A 20,576-nucleotide genomic window follows, 5' to 3' on the forward strand; every position below is an offset into this window, starting at 1 on the left:
ACACAGACAAGATTTGTGTTTCCAGTGCATGATGTTGCCACCCATACCATAACACTTTCACCGAACTGTCCACACTTCTGAATCGGTCAACTTCTTGAACACAGCATGGCGATAAAAAGTTTTATCATATAATGGAGAGTGTTATCGATGCAAAAAACCCATCTAATAAACTTGGTATCCAAATGTAATAAATATGCAAATTAGGTAAAAAAGAAGAACTACTTTCACAACACTCCATACAATGTCATGCAAACCCCACAACGTAAATGTTGAATGATGATGTCATCGGGAGTTTTCATGGGGTTTTCCATTGCGTGGGCGAGTTTGTAAACAAACATGGCTGCCCCCAAGTTCAATATTGGTGATTGTGTAGGAGTTGACGATAGAGGTGCTGGAGTTACTATTGCAGTGATTACTTTTGGAAAAGATGAACCTGAATACTTTGTTCAAATAGACGGTACAGAATATGAGGCTCGCATGAAATCATAATCTCAGCATGAACTTGTCAAACACACTACTGTTTGTCTGTGAACCAAGAACCTATTTCTTACTTATTACACTCTTTCTCTTGAATGTTCTCTTGTTTTTTTTCAAGGCGAAAAAGTTATTCTAGGTTCATATTCAGGTTTCGAGCATATGTGAGACTGGTCACAACCATATGTCGCTGTTGCAAAAGGTCATTGACCTTGACCTTGCTTCAATGCTTTGTATTCACATGCAAACAATACATTCTCTTCAAACGTATTTTGCTCTACATTTAAACTATTTTTAAACATCACATTATATGATAAAGAGATTAGTGACCTTGTGTGTTTCTGTGTATCATTAATATCATATTATTAGGGATGAAAAATATGTATTATGCTTGCCAAAGGTTCACATAATACAATTTTTATACCTAATAACATGATATTAATGATACGGAAACACACTTGGTCAATAATCTCTATGTCCCTGACACCTGTATGTCCCTGACAACTCCTGTTCCTCCATCTGATTGATAGAGTTGGAAACGGATTCATCACTGAACCAGACTCTTCTCCAACGCAGTTGCGGCCTTACTCTGTGTTGTCGACACCTTTGACGACATCGTTGACGGTCCTGTGATGTCAAATTGAGCCCATGAACAGGACATCGAGCCCAGAGTCCTGCTTCTTGCAATCTGTTTCTCACTGTTTATGCTGATATCCTACACAGGTCCAGTATGTTGGATGCCATAGAGGACGCTCTTGTGGTTCAATTCTGTAGATGGCATAATCTGATGTACCTTTTGCCCCTTTGTGGTCACCCTTGGTCTGCTGGATCTGGGTTGATGACATGTGGTTCCTTGATATTGCTATCGGTTCCACAGTCTCGTTATGGTGCTTGGGGCCACATTGAACACTCTAGCTACGGCTGAAAATGATTTGCTAGCTTCCAAACAACCAACAGCATTGTTCCTCTCTGGGCATCTTTCCGGATCTTTCTGTAACTTCATTATCAAACAATCATTTCCCCACTCAATGCTGTGATTAGGACTGTTGATGATGTGGTTACAGGAGGCTTAGTTTAAATCTGATTTTTGGGTCAATGTTAAGAGTTCTGTGATTCTGAGGTTTAGGCGAGTTTTGCCACAGTTATGGTTGATGTTGTTGTCTCCCATTAGTTACATGTGCTATTAGTTACACTGTTTCATATTAGAACAATACCCACATGCCTTCACAGACTCCATACTGATGAGCCAAAGGATCAGCACCCAAGCCAACTCCATTCATACAATGCAAAGATCTTCACATTTTATTCCGCTCAATGCGAGATTATCCCTGCACATACAACAACCTTCAAGGATAGAGACTGCAAGACAAATCAAGCTTCAAGAGACTGACTTTGGGGCAGCTCCACCTACATAGAAATCAGTCTACATGGAGCTGGATAACAGGATCCAGCAAAAGAGGTACAGAGAGCCAAGTCATTGCTAGAATTCCTTGATGCATTGGATACTGGACTAAGCTTGGCCAAACCTCATTTTCAGATTCTATGACTTTGTCTTACTCTGTGGTACTTTGTCTTTTCTTTAATTGTCCGGTGCTTCTTATGTTGTCTTATTCTCACATTCAATATGGTTTGTCCATATTGTAGACACCTTTGTGTTTTTGTAGGTCAGTTCCTGCCCTTGAGTTTACAGTAGGGTTTTCGGCCTACCTTTAGAATACAGCACCACAAACTTTAAAGACATGTCATAATGTTATTTTACATAATTGCAGGTGATTTTGTTCAAGGTTGTCAAGCTCAGTGAGTGTGTATAAGCTCCGCTCACTGATGTTTCATCTCTATCAGCAATGTCATTGCAGAAACCCAACAATGTTGCGAGTTTCCTGTAGTAGTTTACCGGCGGATGTGTAATTTTTCGCAAGCACCAGTTTTAAATGCTTTTTCTTTTCAGACAAATATGCTGATATTTCTCTGTATTAAGATGTGCTGGGGTGTTATATTTTATGTATTTATATATTTTGTATTTTTTAAATTTAGTTCAAATACCTTACACTGATCACATTTTGCCATATTCTATTATTCGCAGTTTTGGTCAATTTAAATAATCTAAATATATTTCATATTTCGGTTTCAAAAGTAACTATTTGGATCAAATGAATTATTAATGCAAACTAATATACATATATATCCTTGTCATTCAGTAATTTGCACCATTACACTGAAATTGAGTTTATTCATATGTATTTTTCGAAACAGTAAGAATGCATTACACTGGACACGCCAGCCATTTTCGTGCCAGTTCGGTCAACGTAATCTATTAATTATTTCAAAGGGTTTTAGGGTTAGGGTTAGGGTTAGGGTTAGGTTTAGGGACCTAGTCCAAAATAGTAGGTAGATACATTTGTTTTCCTCTTGCATTTTAAATACTTTGTTCACACAAAAATGGGAGACAAAAAATGTCACAAGTTAAGTAAATGATGAACATGTTTTAATGTAGAAATATTGGGCTTATGAAAATCAGCCTCGAACTTGCACTCCTGCCACTTTCACTTCTAGATCTACATATTTTCATGTAACTGAAGTCTAATTCACCCTCATGCAGTCACTAGACTTTAAGGCATGCCCATGTCTCGCGCATTCCTTAGTGCGATCCACATTATCCTTACTGTATTCCCTACAACACTTTTCCGTTTTTTCGATCTATATCGGCTCATTCCACACAACATGGTATCTTGTAGATTACGGAATAGGATGATTGTGCGAAATGGTATCGGGTCCATTCGCAACCGTTATTAGATTGAAAGCACGAGACACCAAGTCTACCCGTAACCTTCGTAATTGTCCGTAACCTATTCAACTCTTTCCCTTCATGTCCGTGACGTCACAGGAATGACTAGCTAAATTTGCACATTGTGCAACAATGTGGATGTAGCTCAGTTGGTTAGTTGTTGGGCTAACAATCCAAAGGGTTCTCACATACTGGTTGCCTGTCTCATTGACATGTGAAATATGGCTGAGAACATCCTCATGAGAGGATGTGGTGCTGAATTCTGAAGGTGCTACGGATTTTCAGTGGTGTTGAGCTGGTGAAATAGGCTTCAATGCTGGCTTGTCATTTCAGAGATGCTTGATGTGATTGGAGATCTTTACCTATGATGGGAGAGAGATTCAGATGGGTGCTGATTCAAGTTTGTTGGTGGCTGGTTCAGTTGCTGGCAATTAGCTTGGGAGGATAGTGGTTAAACTGGCTGAAAAACATGGCAGAGGTGAGGGCTGGTAGAGCAGAAAATGATAGCTCATCTCTTGATCCAAGGGTGCTGGTGGTTGAGATGATGCTGGATCTTGACTTTATTGTAGGATGATGAAGGTGACATCAACCCTCTTGTAGCATCAGGTTTCAATGGTGAGACACTGAGTGCTTGCTGTTCAAAAGCTTTCATGTAATTTCTGTGAGGATTGGAAACAAAGGGAAGCCCATGGGCAGGCAGTGGATCTGCTCATAACTGTCATTTAACCAGGTGAAAGAGGGAAACTTACAGAAGCAGATTTACTGGGTATCAATACTATATGATCCGCAAGTCAAACAACACAATAACATTTTAAACAGACTCACTTAGCAGGCTCCAAGTAATAAAAGCCAGTGTAAACTAATAAACAAGGTACAAAAACTGACTTGGGTCTAGATGCCTTAGGTAAAAAGGAAGAGTTCATATGGGTCCCTGTCCATGGTGGTGTGTTTGGGAACGAAATACGTCGACCAAGCAGCCAAAACAGCAGAAGCTAACTTCAACATACAAATATCTAAAATTTAAGTAAAAAGACTTTCAAAACAAAAAATCTTCCAAAAGAGGCAAAGTAAATACCAAAATTCAAATTAAAATGGAAACATTGGTTAAAAAAACCCTGAAACTAAAAAGGTACCATAAATCCAAAAATGACTGATTGCTCAATAACCACATTACAACTGGGTCACACAATATTTATTATCCTACTACACTGCATACATGACCAAGAGAATGTTACCCCATACTTAACTGGACAATAACACACACCTAACACTACAAACAGTCCTATGCTAAGTAACACCTAAACTACCAAAGTCTTATTCACATTACCTGTTAAAACTAGCCTTTTAGGTTGCTTTTAATTTGACAACAACCAAGTGCTAGTATAAACATAAAAATAATATAAAATAAAACAAACAAAACAAACACCAACCAACCATCCCATAGTTCATCACCCTCTATATTCTGGCAAATGTCCAAATGAAATATTCAGACAAATGACGTTATGGTGCCCTAAAACCCCTTCCAGGTTGCCATATCTTTTGATCAAACCAACCTTCTTTCTATCAAGCAATAAATGGTTTGCCGGGCCCATGTGTGGGGGGCATGGTGGGCGAGCTGGCTAAGGCACCAGGCTAGTGATCCAGCGAGGTTGAGGTTTCGGGATCGAGCCCACCTGTGACCGGGTGTAAAAACCTTGGAGTCAACTTTGTGTGCAGACTCTTTCAGTGTCGGGGTTTGATTAATGTGGAAGCTCTTCATGACAGAATTTTATTGTGTACTTTCGCACATATTTATTTGTCAGATGATCCTCTGGTGATGCACGTCAAGATTCATGATGAAAGCAAGGAATTCCACAGCTACTTTAAGCGTGCCAAGGTTGTTGGAGACAATTTGAAATTTGAAGTTGATTTTGTTGATGGCGATGTACTGCTGGACGGTACAGTGATGGGAGTAAACCAGGTGAAATCTTTCACCAAGTCTGCCCAGAGTCGGTCCTTTGTGGAGAAGCTGTCTGAGAAGCCATTGCATCGTGTGTATATGTAGTGTGTGGAACAGAACAGCAATCCAACCGACTCCTTCGCCTGGATGAAGTCGGCTGGTCTCAAATGTGAAACTGAGGGCTTCCTTTTTGCTGCTCAGGACCAGTCACTTCCCACTCGCAATCGCCAGAATGTGATTCTTAAAGAAAATATCAATATGAAATGTCGTCTTTGCAATCAATTTACAGAGACTGTCCAACACCTTGTTAGTGGATGCCCTTCCTTGGCACAAACAGCATATCTTAAAAGACATGATGGCATGGCTCGCTGCTTTTATTATCGTCTCCGCCATGCCTGTGGCTTTGACTCCGAGGTCCATCCATGGTACAACCCTGAGCATGTCCAGGGCGTCCTGGAAAATGATGCTTTTAAACTTCTCTGGAATAGGCCAATATACAGCCTGAGACGAATTCCAGCCAACAAACCTGATCTTGTCCTTTTTGATAAAGCCAATGAAATTATTTATATCATTGAATTTTCTGTCCCTTTTGACAGCAATGTGATTGGCAAGATTCAGGAAAAGCATGATAAATATGCGGACCTCGCCTTTGAAATGTCTCGCTTACATCCAAAGTACACTGTCGTCAGGCTCCCCATTGTTCTCGGTGCCCTTGGTTTGGTACCTCCTGATCTCTTGGCGCAGATGAGGAGAGTGCCCGGGTTCTCCACCGGGAGCACAGCCCTTCTGACAATCTGGGTAATGCAGAAGGCTGCAGTGTTGGGGAGCCTTAATATTCTCCGAAAAGTTCTTGGTGGGTTCGACTAGGCAGTGTTTCCTGGGAGAAGTCCCATTCGCTGTCTGGGCTGCGTGTAGAGGGGGCGAGGGCCCTGAGCTGATGATGAGCTTGACCAGCCTGACTGTGCCAGGATCACCCGAACCCTCTCTGCTGCATTTCAATTTTTAATCTGTAAAAAATAATGTGTGTAAATACACTTTATGTCAGAAGGTGCAGGTTAAATCTCCAAATCACCATCTGCCATTTTACTCTTGCTTCACAACAGGGTAAGAATCTATACTGAAACATTGCATCATGATACAAGTGTTTGCCATTAATATGGCAATTTCCCCTGCTGCTACATAATCTGGTGTCTGCATAATCCCCCAATGTAAGCTGTCAGCAAATTTGACGACTTGTAAGCTATCACCAAATTTGAAGAAATTGGGTACAACAGTCCATTACATGCTAAGTAGGATTAAGGTAAACTACACTGTAATTGTACTGTATATAACACTCATAAATCGCCTGCCACATGATCAAAGTCATGTGATCCCGTCATGAAAGTTTACTTTCTGCAGACAGCATAAGTTCAACGTGATTCCACTATTTAGGGCATTAAAAATTAAAAAAAGAAACATGCAATTAGCAAACTAGAGACTTTTTGTCATCGATTTACATTTTTCATGTAACACACCCTTACCACCTGAAGCTCCACACGCAATATGATCACATACGAGACAACCTGACAAATGGTAACCTGCATTCTGCCTTCCATGTGTTATCAGTACACTTATATGTTATAACGATTCACTGTTATTACTATTGCCTGTTGATTTATTAATATGCATACATGAAAATTTTTTGCTTTCACTTAATTTTCACGATTTGCTTGTTTGATCCAGATGTTTGAACGGGACATCTTGCTATCCAGACGTTTTGGTTTCACTCGAAAATCATCCAGATAGTGAGGTTTGACTGTATATTGTTAACAGTGAGAAATCATTTTAGATACTGTAAATCATGAAATTTTTGCATCATGATATTTTTGTGAGTGGCGACCAACATACGTTTTTACATACATAGTTTAGTTTGACTGTTTCAAAGCTTACTTGCATCTGAAAGTTTTATCTCAAGTAAATCCAATCACACATTAAAGTTAGAACACCATTCAGTGGAGTACTTCAGCATGTATGCAATCAGTGATGTTTTCCTAAAAACAGCACTTGCTGCATAGGCCAGATAAGCTTAAGACAGTTCAAAGGATGGTCTCGGCCTTTCAAACACTCTCTAAGCAATGTGTGTTGTGTGGTTGGCGCCTGTCTGTACTATTGGACATACTGATTGAGTGACTTTAGTTCAGGTATCCATTGTTTGACATGCGACACGTGAGTATGAGTAATGCTAGTAATTAGTCATTCTTCGTATTGTTGTCACTGCTTAATACATGTATTGTCTAGATCTATTGTTAATTATATGATCTGGTGAATAATAAAGCGAAGATAGGACAGGTTGTTTGCTGATTACTCATTGCATTCTACCAGCAAATTGTGTCATGAACCTGCATAATAGCTGAAGCTCAGATAACAGAAACTGTTTTTGTGGTTAAGACAAATATACATATTTTTTAATTGAAAATTTGGGTATATGTTTCTGATGACTTATCTTTTGCCCAACAAATTATAGCAACTCTCTCATGTTCTCATATTCTCTTTTAACATCCAATTTAACATTTTGAAATCTTCAAAGTGCTGCTGTGACCTTGAAAATTATGTGAAGGTCACAAAAATCAATTGGACCTTGCGCCTTCCCTAGATGAAGCTTGGTGTTGAATATGAAGAAAGTCCAGTGAACTGTTCTTGTGATATTGCATTCACAATATTCACATGCAGGTTAACGTGTCACCATGACCATTAAAATTAAGTGAAGGTCACCAAACTCAACCTTCCAAAGATAAAGCTTGGTGTTAAATATGAAGAAAATCCAGTGAACGGTTTTTGAAATATCTTGCTGACAAGGCTAAAACATTAGTTCCCTTGTGACTTGAAATGAAGGTCAAGGTCACCAAACCTGACTGGGACCATTCTTATACTGTGATGAACCCAAGTACCAAATACGACAAGAATCTAGTCTACGGTTCTTAAGATATTCCAATTCATACATACATACATACGGACGGACAAATGGGCGGAGCCTAATACTATATACTATAATAAAATCATAAAAATGGTTCCTAATTATAATTTTTGGATGAAGTTTTTTCAATGAAGTGTACCACTGTAATAGCTACCTGAAACTTCAAAAGAACATGAAACATATTGTTTTGGCAAGTTAGTTATGTAGATACATGTAAAAAGCTGAAACAGACATGGCATTCATTTATCCACAAAATTGCAGTAATTTTGAGCATATATGAAACATTTAACACTGTTTTGGATGGAAACATAAGGAAAGGTATAAAAACTCATATAAATGACAAATTATATTTATCTCTTGTAGTCTGATGAGAAAAGATACTTTGCTAAAAACAGCAACAAATACTAACCTTTCACAAGCTCGAAGAAGCCAGCTTGCTATTATCCATAGTGACAGCATAAATACAAGAAGTACAGTTCCAGGACATATGGTCATACATGTCTTTAACACAAACTTGGTATCAAAATTAATCCTATTCAAAGCTCCTATGCTTCGAGAAGATGCATCTGTAAACAACTTGCTGTGCAACAACATAACTCTACAAATAAGGTATAGACGAAGGTACATTGGAATAGAGAGCACAATATCAACTGGAACCACAGTGTGCTGGGCGTCACGATGATCAGTTTTTGGCGTTGTCCATACAAAGGTAAAGTTGCCTGGAATGGGATGCACTGCACATATGACAATTTCCACTGTAAGCTGGATTGTCCTCCTCCAGGAAATTGCTATTCTCCAGTCCTCAACACAATTGTCCACGGCAAATAACTGGAAAAAAAAGACACATCTGCAATAAATATGCATGAATCATGAACAATGGCCATTGTCATATGAATCCAAGTATTGTCTTAATCAGAGCAGTACAACAGATTATAGTATTTGTATTACATTACATCAATTTTATTCTTAGTCACTCATTGTCTTTCCAAGTCATTTAAGCTACAATAATGAAATAAACTGCTCAATTTGAATAATTCAAGTAAAAGTAGAAAATGAAATAATGATAAAATACCAGCTATGTTACAGTTATATTAGCTTTGAAGAAAGCTGTTATGCATATATGTCCACACCACTCATAAAGCACTTTTACAGTAAAAACACACATTCAAGCAAATAATAGGGTAGAGGGACACAAATGTTTAATATCTGGTGGTAAAGAGAGAAATATTCTCAGAAACATTCCAAAATATATTCTTGGGTTCTGGTCTGTTCTCACATCTACATGGTCAACAAATTTTCTGAGTTTTTAGGTCTTTTATACAGTTAACAATTCATTTGCAGAGCATGTGAACCCCAATCTACTTAACGTATATTGTAGCTACTTTGAACAGACCAATGTTATTTTCCCCACTCAAAAAAGAAACAATTATAATTATTGTTAGTAATTGTCAGTACACTTACGTCTGGACTATGGTGCCTAAGTCTGTGGTTTCCACATACATACACAGAAAATGAAATGAAAATTTCAACACTAAGTCACACTATCCCTAATGATGTAATCCTAACCTAACCTACAGAGTTACCTCCCTTGACGTTACATAACTCATTGTTTGTTTGAGCAACCTCACAATTTTTTCTATCAAGATAATCCATCTTCTAGAGGAAAGGTGGGTAGGGGTAGGTAAGGTCAGGACATATGTCCCATAATCCAGAGGTAAGTTTACGAACAATTACTAACAATTATTGTAATTGTTTTGAATTACAGAGTAAACATTCACCCTGGATTATGTTTGTCTCAATCCCACATAAGGACGGTGGGCTGTTCCTAGAAGATTGACTTTCATACATAGGATCACACCAATAGACTTCCTTATTCCCATTTGGATAGCTATGACTAAGATTATTAATCATAAGATATAATAAAAGCATAGGATTGGATTAACAATATGAAGGATGATAGTCCTTAACCTACTAGGTGAATAGTCTATATCTTCCAAATGGGATATTCATACACATTAACCTCAAGAAAAGATAAAGTTTTTTCCAGTTACATGACAGCACTTCAGCTTCTTCACTTCTAGTTGCTGTCACATCACTTCCAGTCCTATGACATCACTTCTGGTTAGTATTCCCACTGCAATACCTTTTACCACTTCCGGTTGACAACCCCTTCTAGTATCATGACACTACTTCCAGTTGATGATGTCACTTCCAGTCATGTGATGTCATTTCCGGTTAATAACTCCATTTATCGATTCTCTGAAGTAAGTTCTTGTTATGACGTCATTTAGTCATTAGATAAAATCTAAGATTATGACATATCTCCTTAAATGACGTCACATCTGGTTGCTTTTAATTCAATACGCAGTTCGTATCACAGGCCCCCCCAAAGAAATGGAAGGAATTATGGCAAATTTGAAGGAATTGCATCTAAAATGTAAACAAATGCAACCCACTCGTGAAACAATTGCAGTGATATAAGTAGTTTAGTGGTAATAAAAACAATGACCCTATCGGAAACAATGTCGGTAATACTTGAAACATGCTCAGCCATCTTCGGAGATTTCTCGGCTCCATTCCGTGATTTGTCGGTTGCGTCCTGAAACTCAAACATCAAAACATGGCGTCACTGGAAGGAGCACCCATCTCGGTGAGTTTTATTTTTAGTTTCTACTGTTTTGATTTTTATAATTATCCATCTTTGACCATCCGGGTTGAATGCATTTAGGTATGAGATCGTCACTGCAAAAGAGTGTCATAGGTCCTTGTGGTTGTTTGTGATGTCTGAACATCGGAAGCCTCAGGGGCCTAAACTATCAACATTGCTGCAATTGTTTCGCGAGTAGGCTGCGTTTGTTTACATTTGAGATGCAATTCCTTCAAATTTGCCATAATTCCTTCAGTTACTTATGGAAACCTGTATCAGCAAGGAAAATATGCAACTCAAGACTTAACTGGTAAAAAACTGTATTTTTATCTTCCTTCCATGCCAATGACATATGAAGAAAACGAGTGTAAGACATTGACTCAATCTCTACCAAGTACATACACACACTTTTTGAGGCACTAGGCAGAGGAGAGATGCTGTGCAGCTACTACAGGACCCAGGGACTTAAGGCCCTCAATAGAGGAGGCTATGTCTCTTAAATAAAGACTAATAAATGTGTTTGTGGTCTTCCATTGACAACTAGAGACTGCACTCTCTACAGATACTGAACCCAAAGAAACTACAGATGATGCTAAAGTCCTAATTTCATGGGGAGAAAACTTCTTTGAAACTGACCTAACCCTTGATAAGAGTAATAGTTTTCCTAAGCCATAGAGTAACTGTATTCTTGGAAATCTCTGTATCAAGCTTAGTTTTACATGAAAGAAAAAGCCATCAACATTTATGTCTAAAGTCCGTTGTACAATGTTGATACCATATCATTGCATGTACAGGACACCAGTAACCTTGACCTATCAGATCTAGACATATTTGAAGGCAGAGCTGGTATATTCTATACTCAATGACCTAAAGGACCTGCAGCAGCAGACTGGTTCTCTTAGCTGTGAACACAGGTACAGTCCTACATGACTTTGACTTATATCCTTCTGCAAATGCTATAGACATAACTTCAGATGCGTGTAACTCTAATGCTGTTGACCTGTGAAGGTCCCAGGGTAGAATAGGCCTTCTGCAAAATATGCTTCACATAAAAGGTGACTATGCTTGTCATAAGAGGCTACTGGCAGGATCGGGAAGTTAGGCTCGCTGACTTGGTTGACACATGTCATCAGTTCCCAATTGCACAGATTGATGCTCATGTTGTTGGTCACTGGATTGTCTGTTCCAGACTTGATTATTTGCAGACCGCCGCCATAGAGCTGGAATATTGCTGAGTGTGGCTTAAACTAAACTCACTCACTCACTTGATGCTGTTGCAAATGCCAACAAAAGGCTGTTTGAAACTGATAAACTTTAAACGTATGGCTTGCATAGGCTCAAAAGGACATCTCTGCAAAGCTTGCAAACTTACACACAAGGGCTATTTTGGAAAAACAGTACAGGACAAAATGTCCTTGATCTGAAATGATCTAATAAGTCTATGTAAGGAACAATCTGATCCTACTGACAATCCTTGTAAATTCAGCACAGAAGCAGTAACTGATCTATAACCTTTGATGGTATTATATGCTTCAACTTCTTAACAGATCTAACATATAGGAGAAATTCCACTATAATGGGAGTTGTCGTTCTGATCTCCACTGGATAAAGACATTCCACTTGGCATTACAAAGGGCTGTTGTTGAAAGTCTAATGGACTCAGAGATGGCCAAAGTTGTCTGTTCATTAAATCCCTGTTCCCGGGGGAACTGCAGATAGTCTCCATACATGAAGAAACAGGTTTCCCTGTGAACTCTGTTCAACTTTCGCCGAGTGAGAAGATTGTTCCAAGTGGAAGGCGCAGTGGCTTGTCCATCAACAATTGAAGACTAGATAAATCACGCAATTGTGTTGTGCAATTTTTGCTATGACATCCAGGATTCGTTTGCACACAGGAAATGTGTACAATGAGATATTGATAGAGTGTCCACTGCCCATGCTGATGGATGTGGAACTGCACTCACAAAGGTTGGAAATCTGCTGTTCCTTGAAGTAGCAAACTGATCTACTGATGGAGTCTCCCAAGTTTCCAAAAAGAGTTTGCATGCTTAAAAATTGAGTGTCCATTCTGTTGACATATATCCTGTCTTGCCTGGATAGTGAGTCTTCCAGAATGTTTAGTTTGCCCGGAATGTGATGTGCTGTGGTAACACATTTTATCATGTCTGCTATTCTGAATAGCTCCTGGGTCATCTGAAGAAGCTGATAAGATATCATCCCTCCTTGTTTGTTTACGTACGCCACTACCATACTGTTGTCCATCACTACCATGATACTTTTCCTGTGCAGATTCCAGGACTAATGTTAAAGAACCATCTATAGAGCTAACAATTCGAGACAGTTGATGTGTAGCTTGCTCTCTTCCATAGACCAAAGACCCTGAACCTGATGAGAGTTCATATGAGCGCCCCAGCCCATGACTGAAGCAGTGGGGAATGATGAAACTGGACTCCCGAAAGGATGTTGCTGATGCATTATGTTCAAGGAATAATCAGATCTTCAAGGTCAAGATGCTGAAATTCATTTAGCCAAATCTTTGTCTCTTGTAGATGTATTCTGCCTCTCATTTTAAGTCCTGAATGAAGTTAGCAACCTGTCAGTGACATCCAGGAACGTATCGACACCACCTTCTCTGCTACAAGATGATTGATTCTTTCCTGAATTTGATACCAATGCTCCTGAGGAGAATAAGTTTGTGCCAACTTGGCATCTAGAATGGGTCCTAGATATTTGATCCTTGATGTGGGTTCCAGTTCTGACTTCACCGGATGTATTATAAGTCCTTTAGGTCCATGCTGATAACTTTGAATCAAGATTCTCAGGTTTCTCCATCATTCAGTCTTGAACCTGGGTGGTTTCCTTAAAAAGTTCTTGCTTAAAACTTTTAAGTCTATAATCATTCTCATCTCATCCGTGTCCCTCTTGGGAGTGAGAAAAACCAGGGACTGGAATCCACAAGACTTGTCTGCTGGCAGAATCTGTATGATGGCCCTATTGTCTAATAGTTGTTGAATGGCAATTCTTGCTCCCTGCAACCAATCCCCTAGCAGATAAAAATGATTTCCTTCTGGCTGGTCATTTACTGGAGGCAAATTGTCCCAGAACAGAATAAATCTTTTCTCCACAATTGACAGAATCCAGTTGTCCGAACTGATCTGTCTCTAATTCTTTATATACTGAGTAAGTCATCCTCCCATGGGAGACTGGTTTACTGGTAGAATGAAATCAAAGTCTGTTTCCAGTTCGAGGGGCATTTCCAAATCGTAAGGCTGTGTACACTGGATTAATGGAGCTGGGTCAATACTTCTTAGTTCCCACTCTTGAATCACAAAAAAGCTCTGGAGCCCCTACCTCTTTACCTGGTGGAAGGCTGCCCCCAAGCCTATGCCGAAGAAGAAGCAGTACGAGGCCTAGAGTCTGCTGCTTTATCAACTGCTGAACACTGAAGAGGTTCACAACTAGGACATGAAGATGAATAGGAATTACTAGATAGCGTGTCCTTCCTAGCTTTGGTCTGTGGTCTGCTCCTGTTCTGAGATAACAAGGCTGAGGTCAGTATCTGGTTCAGATAAGGTGTCGTAAAAGCATCCTTAGCCTGTAAAGTGCATTGTCCATCAAGCAGGGATTCAAAATCAAGAGCCTGTTGAACAAGTGTATCCTTAACCGAATCTTGCAAATCTCTGACTGGGATACGTCTATGTGCCCTCTCCATAGCCATCAGTGTTCCCTGCATACATAGTTGATTATGAGTGATATCTGCTTCTTACTGGTAAACCACATCCAAAAAGGAATGTGCCATGGCCACCTCCTCCACTGACGTGATCTGTCTCCATTTGTTTATATTATGAGCAAGTCACCCCCCAACAGGAGATTGAGTTACTGGTAGAATTAAATCAAAGTCTGTTTCCAAATTGAAAGGTATTTCCAAATCATAAGACTGCATAAATGGATTAATCGATCTGAATCAGTACCTCTTGGTTCCCGTGAAAAGTTCTGGAGCCCCTACCTCTACCCATCGTGGAAGGCTGCCCCATCTAGAGTGTCCCTCTAATGCCTTAACAGTCCTGGAATAGCAGTGGTAGTAACTCTCACTCTCCCTGCAAACCTGTTAGTATAAGACAAAATGTCTATGGTTGAACAGGCAGCAGCATCAATGTTCCTGAAGTCCCTGAGTTAGCATTTAAATGAAGGGTTGTTTGTTCTAACATCCTGTAGCTGTGCAAAATCCCTATCCATCTGTGGTGCCGTAGCTGGGATAAGGTTTTGAGGATGGCAGACCCTGGCCTTTCAATCACCTTAGGTAGATCACTAATACAGGAAGCCTTGGCCAAACTAGAATTTCATATGTCCAGAGTCAATTTAATAGCTGACGAATGGGGAAGAGATGATTTAGGTAATTTCTACGGTGGTAAATAACTCGAGGATCCCATCTCCATAGGCAATTCCTTTACCAGTTCTTCTCCCTGAGGAGGGATTGTGGTTGCATTAAGTCCATGAATAAGTTCCACTTTCTCCCTCGACGGCCATCCTGGTACAAAATCCTCCGTCGAAGTATCCATAGGCTTGACTGTAAATGAACCCTCTCTCATTACAAAGTTCAGCTGAGAAACAGGATAAATAGAGGCACCCTCCAAGTCCAATAAGTATGGTGCGAGGGGTATAACTGGAGGCTTGTCTGTGTCAATGTATTCCATGGCTTCACTGAATAAACTGCTAGGCATGTGGCTGGTTGATCCTTGATCCATGGCTTGCTGGTCAGCGGCTGGCTGGAAGGGAAAACCCCTGGAAGGTGAGTCAGGCCTGTCAGCTGGGTGAAGCACATTCCCCACCTGGAACATGGTCACAGGCTTTAGATGACTCCTGCAGACAATAGACTGGGCTTGCTTTGCCTTCTTGGAAAACAAAGCCTGTCTTGGATGAAGCTGGTTGACCCCATCACCATCATGTGAAGCCTTTGGCCTCTTTCCTTTTGGGGAATGGCATCCTGATCCAGCCAGGTTGGTGATTATCAGCACTCCCGATCAGCACATCCCTGTGCTTTGCACAACTGACTGTTGACCCCTGGCTCTTGCTATCATCAAAAGCAGTCAGATTGTGTTGACCCTAGGTCATTTTGCCGTGTTTAATATCTTCCTGTAATATTCTCTGAGGAGAATTGATCTCAGCCTCGTTTCTCATCTCCATATCCTTCATGGGCTGACTCACTGAGGCTTGAAGCTCTGATTTGAAGGCCGAAAACAATTCCATTAACACTGACAAATTAACATAGGAGGAATCAAATTTTGATTTTGATTGAGGAAACAGAAGAACCTGGGGACATTTTTTAATGCTAGTGTTTAACGGAAGGGAATTTTTACGTTTCATAGACTAAGTCTGGCAAAGTCCATATTTAACCAGTCTATCTCTGACAAATCTGAGCATAGAAGACAGCAATCTTGTAAAGTACAGGGTGCACCCGAAAAACAAGTTAAACATAAGTAATACAGGTCTGCATCAGGCATAAACTTTGACACTGAGCACACTTATTGTTGGCCATGGCTGAAGCACAAAAAATATGATGCAATGAAAGAGGCAGGAAAAATCTAGAAACATAGACAAAGTAAACTATACATAAAATTTACATGAAATTTTATATACAATAAGATCAATGTCAACACCTCTAATCTTATTCTTGTGATTGATGAGTGATGAAAACATATTAGATGAAAAGCTTTCACTTCACTCTCTGACACATCTAATGTGCTCACCATACAGAAAAATTGTGAGGTTGCTCAAACAAACAATGGGTGACGTAATGTCAAGGGAGGTAAATCAGTCGGTTAGGAAGGGATTACATCACAAGGGACAGCAATGACTTAGCGATAAAATTTTCATTTCATTTTCTGTGTGTTTATGTGGAAATCACAGATTAAGGCAACCACAATCCAGAGGGAATGTATATGCTGAAATCAATAAAATCCCTATGTTTGTATTGGCCAAAATGAAAACTTACATGTTCCATGTATACTTCAGAAATTGTCAAAGTTTAATAATTGTTAGTATTTAGAAGGAATATTTTTTTGAGTGGTGATGTTTTTTTTAAATTTCCCTCCTGTCAAAAATCTGTAAAAATAGAAATAAAATTGGTCTGGCCTTATTAAGCAACTTTTGGTACCAATAAACACATATTGGGGTACATGTAAACTGATGCATATAAATCATCACTGATTTGAAGTTTTGCACCCTTATACATAAGGTCACCTCATAAATGGTATTTCTTATGTCATCTGACTCTAATAACTGTTGCACAATATTCTCAAAACAGGTTCTAACCATTTCACCACTGAGAAATATCCTAGAAAATACAACATGCATGGTGCCCATGGTGTATTACCTGACACATATGATATCACATAGTGGATCATGTGCTGATACAGACATTTGGAAAAGGAGTGTTGTACCTTGAGATTATAAGCTATGGCTGTGCAAGAAGAATATTCAAATTGTGTTGTTGTTTAAACTTCCAGCAAACAAGTTAGTAGCCGTGTTTTCACACATTTACTCTTAGGATATGCAGTCACCTATGTTGATTACCTACACTGCCTATGTTTACATGAAACTAAGAAGCATAGTGGCTAAAGACATTCATTCCCACATGCAAGCCTCAAGTCATTATGCCTTAATCAAGGTTCAGATGAAACATACAGCAATTAAGTTTGAGTTACCAAACTAATATGGCCTTTATTTAGCAGCTTATTTTCCCAACGAAAATGAATACATGCTGCATCAACAAAACTGAATGAAAATTGGTGCTATATTAGGAAAAGGAATTAATATGGAACTGGTCACTAACCTTCACACAAACTGTAACATCCCTTAATATTATGTGTGTATAGAACTACAATGGTCATCTCATGTTCATGGTATGAAGCCACTGTGTTGTATATAAAAATCAGAAGCAATCCCATTACAGTCTGATTTCTGCCATAACAAAACACATGTACACTATGCACAGCTGAAGAAATACCATTATATGTCCAGTAGGTTTATACCTGAGCTCAAACATACACTCAACAAAATTAGAAACTGGACACCCACAATATTGATAATAACTGTGACAGGGATAATACCATTTAGTTTCTGGCTGAGCCATTCACTCAGCAATGACACATTGACTGTCTCAATATGGTCATGGAGAAGAAAGTGATATCTGGACAAAAGGCATGGGTTAAATGTAATAATCACCTAAGCATCCTTACTGGAATGCATGTGTACAGACAATGCTATACAGTAAAATGCTTCAAAATTGCAAGTTTAATGAAGAAATAATTATGCTGTGACTCACAAGTCAGCAATGTAAGTGTACTAAGGGTAGGCTTAATGCTGGACAACCACTTCCAACAGTTTATGAGTCTGGGGTGTAGTCATCAGACCGTACAATCTAGGGATCTAGGCCTGGATTTTTTAGGCTCTCTTAGTGCTAAGAGAGTCGTAAGTTTATGTTAATGTATGGCACTTAAGACTATCTTAGAGTTAAGAGAGCTTCGAAAATCTAGGTCCTGCTGCAACAGACAGGCAGATGACTCGAGGCTTCCTGGGTAATGTTATGTTGAGATAATGTACAGGTTAACTGATATGGTTGCGGAAGCATAATGGTTTGGGAGAGAATTTTGTGTCGTTGCTTGATCATACTGCCATACACTATCAAAGCTAAATTTTGTGCCCAGTCACTCTGCTATTCATGCAGCTTTATTGGTCCTGAACTGACTCTTCAACATAACACTGCATTGTCCCACAGAGCAGTTCTCACCCACTGCTTTTCACATCCCCAGACTTGAATCAAAGAGAACTTGGGCAACCACTCATTAACTAAGGGCCTAAACTTATAGTATTCTGAGAGGTCCATAAAGAGACACTGTGTTGGTATCATGAACTTCTAGAAAGTCGTGATCATTACTGACTTCTTCTGTTCAAACAGTATTGTCAGTGAGATACACATTTAGAGTGTGGACTGTTATGCATTTTTTTTTCAAATAAATTATGTTGCTGTCCACTTTTCATAATCCAAATTGTTACCAGGGTGATAGCAGTATGGTACACAAACATTTACATAATCTAAATTGTTACCAGGATGATAGCAGAATGGTACACAAACATTTTCATATTAATGCACACACTACTTCCATTGTGGGATTCAATCTAACAGGTGTTAAGTTTATAATTTGGTTGCATATATAGTCAGACTTCGTTTATCCAAACACTTTGGTTTTTTGTTGAATTGTTTGGATATACAAATCATTCGGATGTCTGAATCAGGACCTAGGCGGTCGGCTACATGTGCATAGCATAACAGGACATAAATTACATTGGCTTGAAAAAGTCTTTGACTGATGACTGTTGGTGGACAGCAGAGTTATTATTTGCTGCTTGAAATTTCAATAACAGTTCCAGATTTGTGATGTCGCAGGCATTTTCGAAGTGATAAATCAGATCTTTGATGTGAGATCTCACCTGGTGTGAAGTCAATGTTTGCCGTATGATTCCTGCATCCATAGGTTGGATGTATGCGTTTGTGTTCGGCGGCAAGAAATGGACAGTAACAGTAGTCAGTTTAAGATTCTTGCAGTTGTGACTTGCTGCATTGTCAAGAAGCAATATCACCCGCCTTCCACGTGATCTTATCTCAGACATGATAGACTTCATGTTTTGATACCTCGCAGACAACAAAGTTAAAAGCAGTGATCAGTTTTAATAAGTGGTAAACATCCGACACCTTGCTGATGTCAGCTTTGGTGTTTGGATATACGAGGCAAATTTGTACACATTATGATGTTTCGTTAGCAAAATTGACCATTCGGATACGGAAACCAAACATTCAGATATACGAGGTAAATTGTCACCAGAAAAATTCGGGTTTTTTTGTGAAGAATGTCCGAATACCTTGGTTTCTGAACAATCTGAAGTTCGGATATACGAGGTCTGACTGTATCTTTAATCTGATGTATGTAACAAAGCCTATATTGCTGAGGCCATCTAGTCTGGAGTTTGAGGTCTGAGCTAGAGTCTGTTGCATCAATGATCTGCTTGCAGTTTCTTTCAAGAATTTCACCACTACAGAAGGTTGGATATGAATACAAGTGCACTTCCATCACTTCCTTTTCCTGAGAGCTACCCAATTTTCATCAGCAACTTGTACCATAAACCATTTTGACTTAAGGTGAAGATAGGCAATGCAACAAAACCTGAAAATAAATTACAAACAGTTCTGTTTTACTGTTGTTGATATTAAATCTCAGGCATGTGCTAAAATAGGGACATTAAACTGGTCACATATATACAGTAGTTGTTGGATACAGTATATAAAGTCTGAAAACTGTCATCAAGTATGAATCACTTTGAAATTTCACACAACCATAAATAAATGGAGGTTTAGAACTATTGTGAACACATTATTACTCAGCATTAATTAACAGTATCTTTTATGTTTAAAAGAAATTTGATAATGATTTCTGGTCACCAATGACTATCATATATACATGACTGTTGGTTCACCTACACAAGTTACCATGTATGTATAATGAATATCCAAGTTACTTCGTACAAATTTGATAATTCATACCAACTGGGTAACATTGAAAGCAAATGTAATCTGGCTTCACATGTTTGGAAAATGATTTGATTCATCATGATATAAGTTTCCTGACACTGAATCCATCATTTCCTGCCAGTCCAGAGAATGGACATTTTGACAACCTGCTCCTGCTCTGTAACTCACCTCGCTAGCAGGGCAACTAAAGGT

The 20,576-nt window shown here is 39.1% G+C and overlaps 1 protein-coding gene across 1 annotated transcript in view; it reads right to left on the bottom strand.

Moving 5' to 3' along the window:
- Window positions 1–20,576, bottom strand: part of LOC137278157 (small conductance calcium-activated potassium channel protein 2-like) — a 243,980-nt gene that overhangs the window by 141,301 nt on the left and 82,103 nt on the right. The window contains exon 3 of the mRNA XM_067810330.1: window positions 8,561–8,979. Coding sequence (XP_067666431.1) covers window positions 8,561–8,979 — 419 coding nt within the window. The remainder of the gene's footprint in view (window positions 1–8,560; window positions 8,980–20,576) is intronic.

The sequence above is a fragment of the Haliotis asinina genome, chromosome 3 (genome assembly GCF_037392515.1).
Source record: "Haliotis asinina isolate JCU_RB_2024 chromosome 3, JCU_Hal_asi_v2, whole genome shotgun sequence".
In the NCBI taxonomy this organism is placed as follows: domain Eukaryota; kingdom Metazoa; phylum Mollusca; class Gastropoda; order Lepetellida; family Haliotidae; genus Haliotis; species Haliotis asinina.